The sequence below is a fragment of the Oncorhynchus keta genome, chromosome 28 (genome assembly GCF_023373465.1).
Source record: "Oncorhynchus keta strain PuntledgeMale-10-30-2019 chromosome 28, Oket_V2, whole genome shotgun sequence".
Taxonomy (NCBI): domain Eukaryota; kingdom Metazoa; phylum Chordata; class Actinopteri; order Salmoniformes; family Salmonidae; genus Oncorhynchus; species Oncorhynchus keta.
This window is the reverse complement of record NC_068448.1, coordinates 65,206,577-65,224,076: the sequence shown is the minus strand read 5'-3', so window position 1 is coordinate 65,224,076 and position 17,500 is coordinate 65,206,577. Positions and strand designations below refer to the sequence as shown.

Below are 17,500 nucleotides of genomic sequence, written 5' to 3'. Positions count from 1 at the left end.
AGGTCTCTGTAGAGATGTGTGTGTATAAGTCTGCCACTAGCCACCTGTTCAGTCCAGATGTTACTGGCTAAAGGCTATGTGTGAGTCACTCTTCCTTCTGCCCTCTCACCTGGCCACCCTATCAATCACACACTGATCATCATCCCTTTTATTGCTCTCCTTTATTTCCACCCATTCCTACTCCATCCTCCCTTTTCTCTCCCTCCAGAAACAACAGAGGGACAGTTTAGCCTCTGTTAGCTGAGTAAAACAGCCAAACACAGAGCCTAAAGCCCCAGTGTGAAAACAGACTAACTAATCTATTGTAATGAAGGCCTGAGCACGACTTGGTGAAACTCCAACTAATCTCCCTCTTCTTTCTCTCCATCGCTCCCTCCATCCCATCCTCCGCCTCTCTACTTCTGTTAACAAAAGAAAAAAGGACACAGACACACACCACCTCACCCTTGAGAGAGTGTTTTGAAAGATGAGAGCGGCAGAACGACGAGAGAAATAAATTATTTCTCCTCCAACTAAATTAAAGCTCATTCACGACTCACACATGAATATTCAACAACCTCTTCTCAGAGAGAAAGATGGTGAGAGAGAGAGGGAGAGAGATACAGAGAAAGAGAGGGAGAGAGAGGGAGAGAGAGATGCAGAGAGGGATAGAGAGATGCAGAGAGAGAGAGAGAGAGAGAGAGGGGGAGAAAGAGAGGGAGAAAAAGAGAGGAAGAGAGAGTGAGAGAGATGCAGAGAGGGATAGAGGGAGAGGGAGAGAGAGAGAGATGCAGAGAGGGATAGAGGGAGAGAGAGAGAGAGATGCAGAGAGGGATAGAGGGATAGAGGGAGAGAGAGAGATGCAGAGAGGGATAGAGGGAGAGAGAGAGAGCAGAGAGAGAGAGAGAGAGGAGAGAGAGAGAGAGAGAGAGAGAGAGAGAGAGAGAGAGAGAGAGAGAGAGAGAGAGAGAGAGAGAGAGAGAGAGAGAGAGAGAGAGAGAGAGAGAGAGAGAGAGAGAGAGAGAGAGAGAGAGATGCAGAGAGAGAGATGCAGAGAGAGAGATGCAGAGAGAGAGATGCAGGGAAAGATAGATAGATAGATAGATAGATAGATAGATAGATAGATAGATAGATAGATAGATAGATAGATAGATAGATAGATAGATAGATAGAGGGAGAAAGAGAGGGAATTAATGACAAAGGGAGAGAGAGAGATGGCAGCTGGAGGAGGCGTGGGTGTGTCCTGAGTAGGTGTTATATATTAGTAGTAAGCCAAGATGTCTGACATTTTCCCCCCAAGGTGGATGTTATACATCACTACTAAACACTCTGCCACAAAATTGTGAGTGGATGAGGTGAATTACCCCCATTAAACCTAAAGCTCTTTGAAATCTGCAGAAATGTAATTTGTCATCCATCATCAAATTGACAGCCACTATGCTGCCCGACAATGGCAAAATGCAGGAACTATGAATTTGGTAAAAAAAAACATTTGTTTTAATGGCCAGGTATATTATCTGATTAATGTGGTATTTACTTTCCTGACCCAAAAACAAACGAGTTGATCAAAATATACAATGGAGTATCAGAAATTGCTGTCTGTCTAAACAGAAAAATACAGATAATTCAGCCAAATAAATGACTGTGTTTTGCCTATGTAGGGCAGTATGGTTAAATAGCCATCTCATCATAAAAGAACCGTGGCTAAATTTGATTCCCTTGAATTTAACATTCTCAATCTGAATATGATTGAATGCCCAATTAGACATTTCATTTCAGGCATTCAAGTATAGTCACATAAAGCACATGGCATGTCAATCATGGCTTTAGAGCCATATAGAGCGAAACAGTATCGGTACCCCCTGTATATAGCCTCGTTATTGTTATGTTACTGTGTTACTTTTTATTCATTTTTACTTTAGTTTATTTGGTAAATATTTTCTTAACTCTTCTTGAAATGCACTGTTGGTTAAGGGCTTGTAAGTAAGCATTTCAAAAGAACTTGCTGTATTCGGGCACATGTGACAAATAAGGTGTGATTTGACTTGATTTGAGAACTGAGAGGGAAGCAGTCAGGGAAAAGTTTTAAAGTCTGAACAGAAATGTCAGAGTTTTTCATCACTGTTCTAATACAGTGTTCTAATACAGTGTTCTAATACAGTGTTCTAATACAGTGTTCTAATAGTGTTCTAATACAGTGTTCTAATAGTGTTCTAATACAGTGTTCTAATACAGTGATCTAATACAGTGTTCTAATAGTGTTCTAATACAGTGTTCTAATAGTGTTCTAATACAGTGTTCTAATACAGTGCAATAAAGAAAGTAGGGTTGAAGAGGGGGAAAAGGGGAGTAATTGAAAAAGATGAAAGAGAGAGAGAACAAGCCAGAGAGGCCAATGAAAGGAGAAGCCACAGAACTAAAGAATGTGCTAAATGAGAGGAACGAGGTACAGGCACTTACATTTCAGTTCGAGGCGTATGAAGTCTGTGTTGCCGAGGTTTTCTAGGAACACCCCGTAGGGAGCGCTGGTCTTGAAGTAGAAGGAGATATCAGCGCTGGTCTCTCCCTGGAAAGTGGAGAAATGCAAGTAGGAGGAGGGCGTGGTGAATGATGCTGCGTTCCAGTAGTTACCTGGGAAAAAGGAGGGGAAACAGGGAAAAAGGAGGGGAAACAGGGGAAAAGGAGGGGAAACAGGGAAAAAGGAGGGGAAACAGGGGAAAAGGAGGGGAAACAGGGGAAAAGGAGGGGAAACAGGGGAAAAAGGAGGGGAAACAGGGAAAAGGAGGGGAAACAGGGGAGAAGGAGGGGAAACAGGAACAAGGAGGGGAAACAGGGAAAAAGGAGGGGAAACAGGGGAGAAGGAGGGGAAACAGGAACAAGGAGGGGAAACAGGGAAAAAGGAGGGGAAACAGGGGAAAAGGAGGGGAAACAGGGAAAAAGGAGGGGAAACAGGGAAAAGGGAGGGGAAACAGGGAAAAGGGAGGGGAAACAGGGAAAAGGGAGGGGAAACAGGGAAAAAGGAGGGGAAACAGGGGAGAAGGAGGGGAAACAGGAAAAAGGAGGGGAAACAGGGGAAAAGAAGGGGAAACAGAGAAAAGGAGGGGAAACAGGTCAAATGAAGGGGAAACAGGGGCGAAGGAGGGGAAACAGGAGAAAAGGAGGGGAAACACAGGGGAAAAGAAGAGGAAACACAGGGAAAAGAAGGGGAAACACAGGGGAAAAGGAGGGGAAACAGGAAGAAGGAGGGGAAACAGGTGAAAAAGAAGGGGAAACAGGGGAAAAGAAGGGGAAACAGGGGAAGAAGGGGAAACAGGGTAGAAGGAGGGGAAACAGGGGAGAAGGAGGGGAAACAGGAAAAGGAGGGGAAACAGGGGAAAAGAAGGGGAAACAGGGGAAAAGGAGGGGAAACACAGGGGAAAAGAAGGGGAAACACAGGGGAAAAGAAGAGGAAACATAGGGAAAAGAAGGGGAAACACAGGGGAAAAGGAGGGGAAACAGGAGAGAAGGAGGGGAAACAGGGGAAAAGGAGGGGAAACAGGGGAAAGGAGGGGAAACAGGAGGGAAGGAGGGGAAACAGGGGAAAAGGAGGGGAAACACAGGGGAAAAGAAGGGGAAACACAGGGGAAAAGAAGGGGAAACAGGGTAGAAGGAGGGGAAACAGGGTAGAAGGAGGGGAAACAGGGGAGAAGGAGGGGAAACAGGAAAAGGAGGGGAAACAGGGGAAAATAAGGGGAAACAGGGGAAAAGGAGGGGAAACACAGGGGAAAAGAAGGGGAAACACAGGGGAAAAGAAGAGGAAACATAGGGAAAAGAAGGGGAAACACAGGGGAAAAGGAGGGGAAACAGGGGAGAAGGAGGGGAAACAGGGGAAAAGGAGGGGAAACAGGGGGAAAGGAGGGGAAACAGGAGAGAAGGAGGGGAAAAGGAGGGGAAACACAGGGGAAAAGAAGGGGAAACACAGGGGAAAAGAAGGGGAAACAGGGGAAAGGAGGGGAAACAGGGGAGAAGGAGGGGAAACACAGGGGAAAAGAAGGGGAAACAGGGGAGAAGGAGGGGAAACAGGGGAAAAGGAGGGGAAACAGGAGAAAGAAGGGGAAACAGGGGAAAAGGAGGGGACACACAGGGGAAAAGAAGGGGAAACAGGGGAGAAGGAGGGGAAACAGGGGAAAAGGAGGGGAAACAGGAGAAAGAATTGGAAACAGGGGAGAAGGAGGGGAAACAGGGGAAAAGGAGGGGACACACAGGGGAAAAGAAGGGGAAACAGGGGAGAAGGAGGGGAAACAGGGGAAAAGGAGGGGAAACAGGGGAAAAGGAGGGGACACACAGGGGAAAAGAAGGGGAAACAGGGGATGAAGGAGGGGAAACAGGGGAAAAGGAGGGGAAACAGGGGAAAAAAGGGGAAACAGTGAAAGGAGGGGAAACAGGGAAGAAGGAGGGGAAACAGGGGAAAAGAAGGGGAAACACAGGGGAAAAGAAGAGGAAACACAGGGAAAAGAAGGGGAAACACAGGGGAAAAGGAGGGGAAACAGGGGAGAAGGAGGGGAAACAGGAAGAAGGAGGGGAAACAGGTGAAAAAGAAGGGGAAACAGGGGAAAAGAAGGGGAAACAGGGGAAAAGAAGGGGAAACAGGGTAGAAGGAGGGGAAACAGGGGAGAAGGAGGGGAAACAGGAAAAGGAGGGGAAACAGGGGAAAAGAAGGGGAAACAGGGGAAAAGGAGGGGAAACAGGGAAAAAGGAGGGGAAACAGGGAAAAGGGAGGGGAAACAGGGAAAAGGGAGGGGAAACAGGGAAAAGGGAGGGGAAACAGGGAAAAGGGAGGGGAAACAGGGGAGAAGGAGGGGAAACAGGAAAAAGGAGGGGAAACAGGGGAAAAGAAGGGGAAACAGAGAAAAGGAGGGGAAACAGGTCAAATGAAGGGGAAACAGGGGCGAAGGAGGGGAAACAGGAGAAAAGGAGGGGAAACACAGGGGAAAAGAAGAGGAAACACAGGGAAAAGAAGGGGAAACACAGGGGAAAAGGAGGGGAAACAGGGGAGAAGGAGGGGAAACAGGAAGAAGGAGGGGAAACAGGTGAAAAAGAAGGGGAAACAGGGGAAAAGAAGGGGAAACAGGGGAAGAAGGGGAAACAGGGTAGAAGGAGGGGAAACAGGGGAGAAGGAGGGGAAACAGGAAAAGGAGGGGAAACAGGGGAAAAGAAGGGGAAACAGGGGAAAAGGAGGGGAAACACAGGGGAAAAGAAGGGGAAACACAGGGGAAAAGAAGAGGAAACATAGGGAAAAGAAGGGGAAACACAGGGGAAAAGGAGGGGAAACAGGAGAGAAGGAGGGGAAACAGGGGAAAAGGAGGGGAAACAGGGGGAAAGGAGGGGAAACAGGAGGGAAGGAGGGGAAACAGGGGAAAAGGAGGGGAAACACAGGGGAAAAGAAGGGGAAACACAGGGGAAAAGAAGGGGAAACAGGGTAGAAGGAGGGGAAACAGGGTAGAAGGAGGGGAAACAGGGGAGAAGGAGGGGAAACAGGAAAAGGAGGGGAAACAGGGGAAAATAAGGGGAAACAGGGGAAAAGGAGGGGAAACACAGGGGAAAAGAAGGGGAAACACAGGGGAAAAGAAGAGGAAACATAGGGAAAAGAAGGGGAAACACAGGGGAAAAGGAGGGGAAACAGGGGAGAAGGAGGGGAAACAGGGGAAAAGGAGGGGAAACAGGGGGAAAGGAGGGGAAACAGGAGAGAAGGAGGGGAAACAGGGGAAAAGGAGGGGAAACAGGGGAAAAGGAGGGGACACACAGGGGAAAAGAAGGGGAAACAGGGGAGAAGGAGGGGAAACAGGGGAGAAGGAGGGGAAACACAGGGGAAAAGGAGGGGAAACAGGAGAAAGAAGGGGAAACAGGGGAAAAGGAGGGGACACACAGGGGAAAAGAAGGGAAACAGGGGAGAAGGAGGGGAAACAGGGAAAAGGAGGGAAACAGGAGAAAGAATTGGAAACAGGGGAGAAGGAGGGGAAACAGGGGAAAAGGAGGGGACACACAGGGGAAAAGAAGGGGAAACAGGGGAGAAGGAGGGGAAACAGGGGAAAAGGAGGGGAAACAGGGGAAAAGGAGGGGACACACAGGGGAAAAGAAGGGGAAACAGGGGATGAAGGAGGGGAAACAGGGGAAAAGGAGGGGAAACAGGGGAAAAAAGGGGAAACAGTGAAAGGAGGGGAAACAGGGAAGAAGGAGGGGAAACAGGGGAAAAGAAGGGGAAACAGGGAAGAAGGAGGGGAAACAGGAGAGAAGGAGGGGAAACACAGGGGAAAAGAAGGGGAAACAGGGGAGAAGGAGGGGAAACAGGGGAAAAGAAGGGGAAACAGGGGGAAGAAGGGGAAACAGGGGAGAAGGAGGGGAAACAGGGAAAATAAGAGGAAACACACGGGGAAAAGGAGGGGAAACAGGGAAGAAGGAGGGGAAACAGGGGAGAAGGAGGTGAAACAGGGGAAAAGAAGGGGAAACAGGGGATAAGGAGGGGAAACAGGGTAAAGAAAAGGAAAAAGGGGAGAAGGAGGGGAAACAGGAGAAAAAGGGGAAAAACAGGGGAGAAGGAGGGGAAACAGGGTAAAAACAAGGGGAAACAGGGGGGAAGGAGGGGAGACAGGAGAGAAAGATGGGAAACAGGGGAAAAGAAGGGGAAACAGGGGAGAAGGAGGGGAAACAGGGGAAAAAGGAGGGGAAACAGGGGAGAAGGAGGGGAAACACGGGAAAAAGGAGGGGAAACACAGGGGAAAAGAAGGGGAAACAGGGGAGAAGGAGGGGAAACAGGGGAGAAGGAGGGGAAACAGGGGGAAAAGAAGGGGAAACAGGGGAGAAGGAGGGGAAACAGGGGAAAAGGAGGGGAAACAGGGGAGAAGGAGGGGAAACAGGGGAAAAAGAAGGGGAAACAGGGGAGAAGGAGGGGAAACAGGGGAAAAGGAGGGGAAACGGGAAAAGGAGAGGAGAAAAATAAAATGTCAGATGACCTTGGGAGGAACAAAAGCTCATGGCATGGAATTCAGCTTTGCATTGTCTTTGTCTTTCTTTCTCCCTCCCTCTTTCTCTTTCTTTCCCTCTCTTTCTCTCTCTCTACATCTTTCTGTCAGGAGGAGGGGGAAGATGACAAAGAGAGGTAGTGTGAGAGAGATAGAGAGAAAGAAAGAGAGAGAGAGAAAGAGGGATGTAGCAAGTATTGTATGTCGTTATCTGTTCAGTGAGATCTGTGTGAAACTTCAATCTAAAGACTTCATTCACACAGAGACACTTACGAGACTGTGTGGTTATTTGTAGGTGTGTGTGTTTGTGTGTGTGTCTATGTGTGTGTGTGGGATGGCAGATAAATCTGTCACTTCCAGCCATGCCCTGAATAACATTACATCTGCCCCTCCCTCACCCCTTCTCTGTCTCTCTCCCCCTCTTTTTTAATCTCTTTCTCTCTTTCCCTCTATCCCTCTCTGTTTCCCCCGCTCTCTTTAAGCCTCTCTGCTCTGGGACGGGATGTGATGCTTGGCAAGAGGAGGAGTCCAGTGCTTTTTACAGAGGAGGGCTTATCGCACTGCCCCAGAAGCCGCGCGCACAAGCATAAGTACGCGCAAACACACACACACACGCACACTTGCCACCTACTGGGCCCGTTTTATTATTTGAAGTCTTTGCTATTTAATTACGATTACCCAGAGGCAGACATGGCTACAGAAAAGGGTTAACTTGGGACCCGATGCAAGAGACTCACACACACACACACACACACACACACACACACACACACACACACACACACACACACACACACACACACACACACACACACACACACACACACACACACACACACACACACACACACACACACACACACACACACACACACACACACACAGGGCCTGTCCTGGCTGTTCAGCCGACCCTACGCGAGACAAGCTCCTACAAGAACAGTCCAAGTAAGCAAAATGACATTGTAAGACGTATAAAATTCATATTTTTCCAGATGTTGAAGTTACGTTCATTATTGGTTCTGAATCAAAGACAAAAATACATATTTTCCGGGCTTTGAAATCAGGTACATTTTCGGTTCTGAAGGAAAGTTTAAAATAGGTCATTTATAGACGTCTATGTTTGTGCCAAATCAAGGCTGGTCCAGACCTGACAAAATCTGAACCAAACTAGATGTCCAATTAGCGTCAGCATCGGTCTGTGCATTTTTACTTGAATGGGCGCCATTTGGGTTAGGATATTTCATCGGAGAAACCTACATGATGTAAAAAATATCTGTCACATGACATTGTCATCCATTTTATCTCCAGTCTGTAGCCTACAGAAAAGGCCACATACTCTTTCTACCATATCCTAGATCTGCTACATGATTTATGTTAGATTCTTTTTTTGACGTAACATTGGTGGAGCGCTGCAGAGATGTGTCTCTCCAACAGCACCCTGGAGAGGCACGCTGGGAACGGACAAGATCATTATTTTGAGTCCCTGCCATTGACAAAGTGGGCACTGCTTATCATAGGGCGGCATCAGCACTCACCTAAAAAGCCCATATGCCACTGTTTGAGAGAAATTGTCATTGTTTTTGGCCAGAATTAATTATGTGAGGTATTATGTGCTGTTGGAGGTACCGCCTTGGTCTGTTTAGCTCAGAAAATGCCGCCCTCGTCGATCTCCCGCCATAAGGAGACCCATAATCCTGCCTAATGAGAGGGCTGGGTCCTGCACACACCCACACACAAACTCTTCCAGCTATGACTGAGGGTCGGATCCTTTGTCCCTACAACATGTGGACATGGTAATGATATAGTTCGAAAGGGTCAGAAACGATTTATCCTTCCTTTCCTTCATTCTTCTGTTCCTCTCTCCTTTTAAGTGTGCATAATTGAGTTTGATTTTCTATTCCTTTTATGAAAGGCCTCTAATTGTATTACTCTGTAGGAAAAAAGTTCAAAAGTTGACAAAAGACCCTTAAGGTGATTGACACAAAAGACACAAGTTGAATTGAGTATGTGGGCGCGGGTGTGTATGAGCGCGTACACACCCACCCTTACACCCACGCACCCACACACCCACGCACACAGTGCTTCTGGAAAGTATTCAGACACCTTGACTTTTTTCAAATGTTGTTACATTACAGCCTTACTCTAAAATTGATTAAATAAAATATTTTCCTCAGCAATCTAAGAAATACCTTATTTTCATAAGTATTCAGACCCTTTGCTATGAGACATGAAATTAAGCTCAGGTGCATCCTGTTTCCATTGATCATCCTTGATCAATGGATCATCCTTGAATGGAATCCACCTGTGGTAAATTCAATTGACTGGACATGATTTGGAAAGGCACACACGTCTATATAAGGTCCCACAGTTGACATTGCATGTCATAGCAAAAACCAAGCCATGAGGTCGAAGGAATTGTCCGTAGAGAGCTCCAAGACAGGATTTCTGTAGCGTTGAATGTCCCCAAGAACACAGTGGCCGCCATAATTCTTAAATGGAAGAAGTTTGGAGCTCTGTCAGAGTTACCATCGGGTTCTTGGTCACCCTCGATTGATAAGTTTGGCCGGGCAGCCAGCTCTTGGAAGAGTCTTGGTGTTTACAAAAAGTTCCTCTTTGGAGATGGGAAACATTCCAGAAGGACAATAATCTCTGCATCACTCCACCAATCTGCCATTATGGAGTATTGTGTGTAGATTGATGAGGAAATTATTTATTTATTACTTTTTAAAATAAGACTGTAACGTAACAAAATGTGGAAAAAGTCAAGGGGTCTGAATACTTTCCAAAAGCACTGTATACAGTATTGCAATGTGAAACTAGTATTTCTAGATGAAACACTGAAAAAGTTTGTTGAAAAATGGACTATGATTTAGTGTGGTATACTTAATAATTTGAAAATATGCTTAGAGTTTTGAAACAACTGCCTTTTTTGATGATCTGTTTTGAGTTTTGTACTAAGCATTTTGAAAATGTACCACATACTTTTGAAAATTGCACCAAAGTGACTGAAAAAGACAAATAACAGCTTCATGGGCGGAACTCACGGTCTCCTTGACAACGGAGCGGCCCGACTGTGAGCTTTGCCTCTGAACCCAGCCTGTTGGTGTCACCCACGGCAACCTGACTGACTGGCAAATGGTCCTTATACACCAACAGACCACTGTCCTCTCTCCTGGGGAGGAGAAGAAAGAACAGATGAAGGAAGAGAGGAAAAGGAGGAGATAGTATTTTTCGATAATATTAATCTTGCAGAAATATAACAAATGTTATGGAATGAAGAAAAGGGAGAGAGAGAGAGAGAGAGAGGGTAAACTTGTAAAGCGTTAACGTTTTAAATAAATGGTCTTTGTTCTGAAGCAGCCTGTATTTGTCCTTATTATCTCCTTGTTGTTCTCTGCCTTTTATGAGAACTAATATATGGAGGACACGATGGGAGCCAAGTGTGTGTGTGTCATGCCAACTCTATGTGTAATGAGGGGAAATGGAGATGTGTGTACTATAGATCACATACTCACTCAACCGGAGAAAAAAACATTAATACACACAATATTAATGGAAAGAGGAAGAGAGAGAATAACACTCATCAGTTATCGTAACAAGAGAAGGAGAAAGAGAAAGAAAGAGAGAGAGAGGGTGTTGTGAAGCGAATGGGGAGAGTAGGAGAGGGAGGGGGAGGAAGAGAGACAGAAGAAGAGAAGAGAGAAGGAGAGGGTAATTCAGAAAAGGACAGAAGGAGAAAGAGAAAGAGTAACTAGCAGCCATACATTATTCTAATGAGAACATCCATCAGGTGTTTTAAAGGGTTCAGAAACACAATGTTTTGTTATTATTGGAGGAGGGGGGGGACATCGCTCACTGCTTCAACACAGAGACTTTTATACACTAACCTTGTTGTTTCTATGTGTAATATTTATATCACACACACACACACACACAGTCTTGTGGGGACTTCTGGTTGTCATGACTGTCCACGAGAATCCAAATAGGTCAGATCAGGTTTGCAATGAATAACTTCAATCAGACCCCCTCTCACCCGTAGAGGTGGAAGGAAATAACTAGTGGGGATTAACAACTCACATCCTGTTGTAAATAGAGAGGAGATCCAGGCCTGCACTCTCCAAATTCACTAAAGGAATGTGCTTTGGCTCAATAGACCTTTTTCTGGCTGAAACTCCAACATGTTCAAAAGCAACTACTGGAACAATATTTCTAACATTGAACGTAGGGAATGGTCAGAGGCGATCTTTTGAACACTAACGTCCTCATGTTGGTTATTTTGTGATGTCATTAAAAATGTTATAAAGGAAATATTGTAACTTGGAAAGTATACCCACTACATACAGTATATGAAGTGTCCATACTATGCGTTGGGCATGTAATATGAATAAAATATGAAAGTGTTTTTGTTAAGAGAGGGATGTGATTTGAGAAGCCATAAACTTTGCACAGTGAGTAGTTACCGCCCGGAGTGAGGTCAAGGAGCGTGCCAGCCTGCCGGAACTGCCCCTTTCCACCAAAACGTATAAATGATGGGTTAAGAAAAAACACATTGGACCAGAAATGCTTGAAGCGGCAGCTACACGTTTAAAATGGTTTGAACTTTCAATCTTAACACGAGGTGAAGAAATTAAACTCACCTCTCAGACAATCACTGGAATGGCTGATTAGCTGTAATAAGTCAAGTATTTTTGAAAGCAAATTTAAGTAGGACCATCAACCCACTTGGGAACCATCTGGCTATCTTATCTTCAAAGAAGCATCTTCAAGAAAAATTTCGGACAATCAGAGCCTTACAAGCGTGCTGTGAAAAGGCCCAACCCCTTTTTCCAAGGCTGCCCTGTTCATCGAGAGATCCCCGGCGAACCCAGGCATTTCACGTAAGAACATACATGATTTCTTTGTGTGCAAAGTATATGGTTACTGTAGGTGAAAGTAGTTTCTGAATGTCCCAATGTTAAGTGTTTCTGTCCCTCTCTCTCTCCCTCTCCATATTTTCTTTAACAAGCAGCCATGTTGTTGTCATTCCGCTAGGGATCTGTTTTCAGTGTATTAAGTCTTCAGTCAATAACCGGTGCAGAGTATGTATGTTTATTCTGTGTTCTCATGTAATTAGCTAGTAAATAAATAATTAAACCAATTTGTTTAGCACTGAATCATAAGTAAGGCTCTGGTTTTTGCAGACGCAAGGAGGTTACGACTGTTCAGAATGATGATATGATACGAGGTTATGATTAAGAAGTTGACTGTTTATAGATGTGATAGGTAAAGACCTTTTAGAGTTTAATTAGGGAGATGGTAGCTCTTTAAAGAACCTCTCTCGTGGTGCCCCAGATCCTAATGAGTTAATTGTTACATGATTTATTTAATCGGGCAACAATTAAACATAGTTAGTTAATTTGATAAATAACAGTCTTCAGATGAATGTTAAAGTCAAGTTACGATAACGTGACTTGACACACACACACACAGAATGTCTGATATTTGTCTCAAAACATTGTCCCCTCCGCTGCTGTCTTGGTTGGACCAGGTCTCTCTTGAAAAATAGATTTTATCTCAATGAGACTGCCCTGGATGGTTAAATAAAAATAAACACACACACACAGTACCCCTATTCCACGGCAACCCCTGTACTCACACAGTACCCCCATTCCACGGCAACCCCTGTACTCACACAGTACCCCCATTCCACGGCAACCCCTGTACTCACCATTGTTTGTGGTCAGCGTCACAGTTACAGTCATATTTGGGGTCAGTGCAGTTCCTGTCAATACCACAGGAACACTTCTGTATCCCTGGCCCTGATCCTCCCCAGTAGAAATGTTTCTCACTGCTCCTACCCACCCACCATGTGTAGGGGGTCCCATCTAGAGAGACACAGACACACACAGGAGATATTAGTATAAGACATACACACACACACACACACACACACACACACACACACACACACACACACACACACACACACACACACACACACACACACACACACACACACACACACACACACACACACACACACACACACACACACACTTTTAAAGATTCTAAACCAGTCCCAATGCCAGTCTGCTGACTGGTTCATGTCTCTTTAAATGTGTGTGCGTCTATGAGGTGGGGGGGTCACTGGTCTGTAATAAGAGCCGTAATATTGTTTTATTCAGATGCCTCGCTCTGTAGAGTAGAAACATATGCATAATATCTGGGAGCAGCACAATAACACACACAATATGAGACTATATGAGATAGGAGAAGATTGCTATTCTCTTTATTTCTAATAAAGGGCACAATATACGGATATAGATCTTCTATTCTGTTGTGATAAAATCCCAAATATAAAATGCTATGAATATTATAATCCGAGACACAGTATAGAGAGGAGATGAGTAAGCAAAAGCAATGATAATCTCGGAAACACACAACATCTCTCTGTCTCACCTTAGTGGCACACAGAGTTTAATTCAAAAATGCTATAGAGTATATCCATTTTCAGAAATGTTGGCAACCATCACTCCTGTGTTCCAATGGCCCGTTGTGTGTGTGTGTGTTAGCTAATCCAAGTTTATCATTTATAATTGATCATTAGAAAACCCTTTTGCAATTATGTTAGCACAGTTGAAAACTGTTGTCCTGATTAAAGAAGCAATACAACTGGCCTTCTTTAGACAAGTTGAGTATCTGGAGTATCAGCATTTGTGGGTTCGATTACAGGCTCAAAATGGCCAGAAACAAATATCGTCTGTGTAAATAATACACTTGTGACATTAATATATTTTTTTACAAATAATAACTAAATACAGTAATATAATATCTGTAGGTAAAACATTTACATTTGACATTGTAGACATTTAGCAGGTGCTATTATCAAGAGCGACTGTGTGTGCATTCATGTTAAGATAGCTAGGTGAGACAACAACATATCACAGTCAAATATACAGGACACAAACATTCCATTCCAGCTAAACAATGGCTATATAGCGTTTTGCAAAGTGTTCAAACACATCTAAAATCTATGAATAAAAAACATGAGAACATGTAATATTTTACACACACATGAAGGTACCCATAAGCAATCATTTCTGAGGAAAAAAACACAAATGTGACTTTTTGGGGGGATATAGCATTTTGGAAATTAAATAATTTATTCCTGCATTTCTAATATCTCATCAAACACTGGGTGTACGTGTGGCAGATTGTGTGTGTATGTGAGTGTGTGAGTGCTTGTGTGTGTGCGTGAGTGTTTGTGTGTGTGTGTGTGTGTGTGCTTGTGTGTGCGTGAGTGTTTGTGTGTGTGTGTGTGTGTGTGTGTGCATGAGTGTTTGTGTGTGTGTGTGTGCTTGTGTGTGCGTGAGTGTTTGTGTGTGTGTGTGTGTGTGTGCTTGTGTGTGTGTGCGTGAGTGTTTGTGTGTGTGTGTGTGTGTGTGTGTGTGTGTGTGTGTGTGTGTGTGTGTGTGTGTGTGTGTGTGTGTGTGTGTGTGTGTGAGTGCGTGTAGATGTTTGTGTGTGTGTGTGTGTGTGTGAGTGCTTCTGTGTGTGTGTGTGTGTGTGTGTGTGTGTGTGTGTGTGTGTGTGTGTGTGTGTGTGTGTGTGTGTGTGGATGTTTGTGTGTGTGTGTGAGTGCTTGTGTGTGTGTGTGTGAGTGCGTGTAGATGTTTGTGTGTGTGTGTGTGTGTGTGAGTGCTTCTGTGTGTGTGTGTGTGTGTGTGTGTGTGTGTGTGTGTGTGTGTGTGTGTGTGTGTGTGTGTGTGCGTGTGTGTGTGTGAGTGCTTGTGTGTGTGTGGATGTTTGTGTGTGTGAGTGCTTGTGTGTGTGTGTGTGTGTGTGTGTGTGTGTGTGTGTGTGTGTGTGTGTGTGTGTGTGTGTGTGTGTGTGTGTGTGTGTGCATTCGTACATGCTCACTCATATACACTTCCAGGTGCTCAAGTCAATGTGGGTCTTTTGTGTCAATCACCTTAAAGGTCTTTTGTAATGAACATTTTTGAAACAATCTTTTCAACTTTTTCTCTTGAGAGCAATATAATTAGAGGCCTTTGATAAAAAGAATAGAACATCTAACTAAATTATACACCTATTAGACTATTAACGGGGCAATATAAATCTATATGTATTACCCATTGATTCTTAAAGAATATGTCTTATAAATTCCACTTAGTTCAACTGTCTTACCCCATCAAACTAAAATATAAGCTTGTCCTATGTATACTAGGGAAAATGTAAACAAACACTGTATACCCTCAAACATGGTTACAATTGTAATTTTTGGTACTTGCATCCATCGCTATCTATGACTTTTAGAGTGGTTACATTTCTCCAGCTCATCCCTCAGCTTTTTACCAAAACAGTGTCAGGGATGGCACTTTGTTATTGTTTCAACTGCTGATTGCCCCCTTTAAAATGAGAGAGTGTGTGTGAGAGAGATAGAGATAGAGAGTGGTTGTGAAGAAGTACTCTGTTCTCCTCCCTAGTGTGCCTTTTAACAAATTCAACTTCAAAACGAGAGTTTAGAGCCTGTCTCTCCTCTATTTTCTCGCTGTGTTCATCCCTTCCCTCTTGTCACAGAGCTAAACCCCCCTGCAAACACTTCAATCCTTCACAGGAGAAGAAGTAAGAGAAAAAAGGAGAAAAGAAGAGAGGGAAGAGAGACGTGGATTGATAACAGCTGCTGGTGTAGCTCCTCTTTGGGAAGCTCCACTACGGTACTTAGCGTGACAAAGCTGTATCTGTCTGCTAGACACACACACACACACACACACACACACACACACACACACACACACACACACACACACACACACACACACACACACACACACACACACACACACACACACACACACACACACACACACACACACACACACACACACATTGAGAGTGAATGTGTGTGTAAGGCCAGCTAGTTGTGTGTTTGCAGTAATATACGAGGGACATCAGATCAATACAGGCAGCATGCCCCATGGGCTACCTACCTACTGGAAATACACTGGGACATGAGCAGGATGAGAGAGAATTTTTACAGTGTGTGTGTATTTATGGGTGTGTGTGTGTGTGTGTACGTGTGTGTGTGTACGTGTGTGTGTTGCCACCCACTGTCATTGGGGTTAAGAACAACAGTGTCTGAATGAGCTGGAAACAATCTTCTCTAGACGCCATTAGTGTTCTGATGGCTGGGGTCTGCTGCCTCTGACAGGTATATGAAGAGCATGTGCAGATACCAACCTCTTAGGGCTAGGGGGTAGTGTTCGGAAGTTTGGATAAATGACGTGCCCAAAGTAAACTGCCTGTTACTCAGGCCCAGACATTAGGATATGCATATAATTGGTATAATTGGATAGAAAACACTTTGAAGTTTCTAAAACTGTTAAAATAATGTCTGTGAGTATAACAGAACTGATAGGGTAGGCGAAAACCCAAGGAAAATCCATCCAGAATTTGTTTTTGTTGAGGTCACTGTCCATTTCAACGCTTGGATATGGGATATACAAATAAATAACTCACAGATTGCAGTTCCTATTGCTTCCACTAGATGTCAACAGTCTTTAGAACGGGTTTCAGGCTTGTTTTTTGAAAAATGAATTAGTAGTTGTAGTTTTTCAAGGTGGCTCTCATTTTGACTGTAGTCTTGTGGAGCACGTGGATGAGGGCGCGCACCCCGTTATTTATCTCCGGTATTGAACATACTACATTCCGTCTTAAATTTGATCATTTATTTACATATTAGGGTACCTGAGGATTGATTAGAAATGTTGTTTGACTTGTTTGGGCGAAGTTTATTGGTACATTTTCAGATTCCTTTGTCTGCATGTTGAACGAGTGGAACGGGTGGATTACTGAATCAAACGCGCCAACTAAACTGACTTTTTTGGGATATAAAGAAGGACTTTATGGAACAAAACGACCTTTAGTTGTGTAGCTGGGACCCTTGGGATTACAAACAGAGGAAGATCTTCAAAGGTAAGTCATTTATTTTATCGCTATTTCTGATTTTTGTGACGCCTCTGCTGGTTTTGAAAATGTTTTTAATGCTGGTGTATGCGGGGCGCTGTCCACAGATAATCACATGGTTTTCTTTCGCCGTAAAGCCTTTTTGAAATCTGACAACAAGATTGGATTAACAAGAAGTTAAGCTTTTAAATGATGTAGAGTACTTGTATGTTCATGAATGTTTAATATTACAATTTTGTCATTTGAATTTGGCGCGCTCCAGCTTCACCGGATGTTGTTGATTTTGATCCCTTCAGCGGGATCTGTGCACTAAGAGGTTTTAAAGTTCCACTGTCCTGCCACTCCAACAGGGATACAAACATTACGGCTCTGATGACCTGCAGTAGCACTCTGCAGGTGCATGATCCTCCTGACAGGGATAGGAACCCGACAGACGCCATTTTGGATCTAATTGCTTGGCTTGATCTCTATGGCAGGGAAATGAAGCTGTCAGTCACAGGGTTATCTAGTGACAGAAATACTGTTTTCCCCTCTGGCTTTCTCCCTCTCTCTCTCTCCTCTCTCCCTCTCCCCTCCCC

At 44.5% G+C, this 17,500-nt stretch overlaps 1 protein-coding gene across 2 annotated transcripts in view; it reads right to left on the bottom strand.

Annotated features, from left to right (window-relative positions):
- The window catches only part of cntnap2a (contactin associated protein 2a), a 315,711-nt gene that overhangs the window by 48,120 nt on the left and 250,091 nt on the right, over window positions 1-17,500 (bottom strand). For both annotated transcript variants that reach the window (XM_052483622.1, XM_052483624.1), the window contains exons 16-18: window positions 12,685-12,841; window positions 10,022-10,149; window positions 2,440-2,610 (exon numbers count right to left, since the gene is read on the bottom strand). In XM_052483622.1, the coding sequence (XP_052339582.1) occupies window positions 2,440-2,610; window positions 10,022-10,149; window positions 12,685-12,841 (456 nt within the window). The remainder of the gene's footprint in view (window positions 1-2,439; window positions 2,611-10,021; window positions 10,150-12,684; window positions 12,842-17,500) is intronic.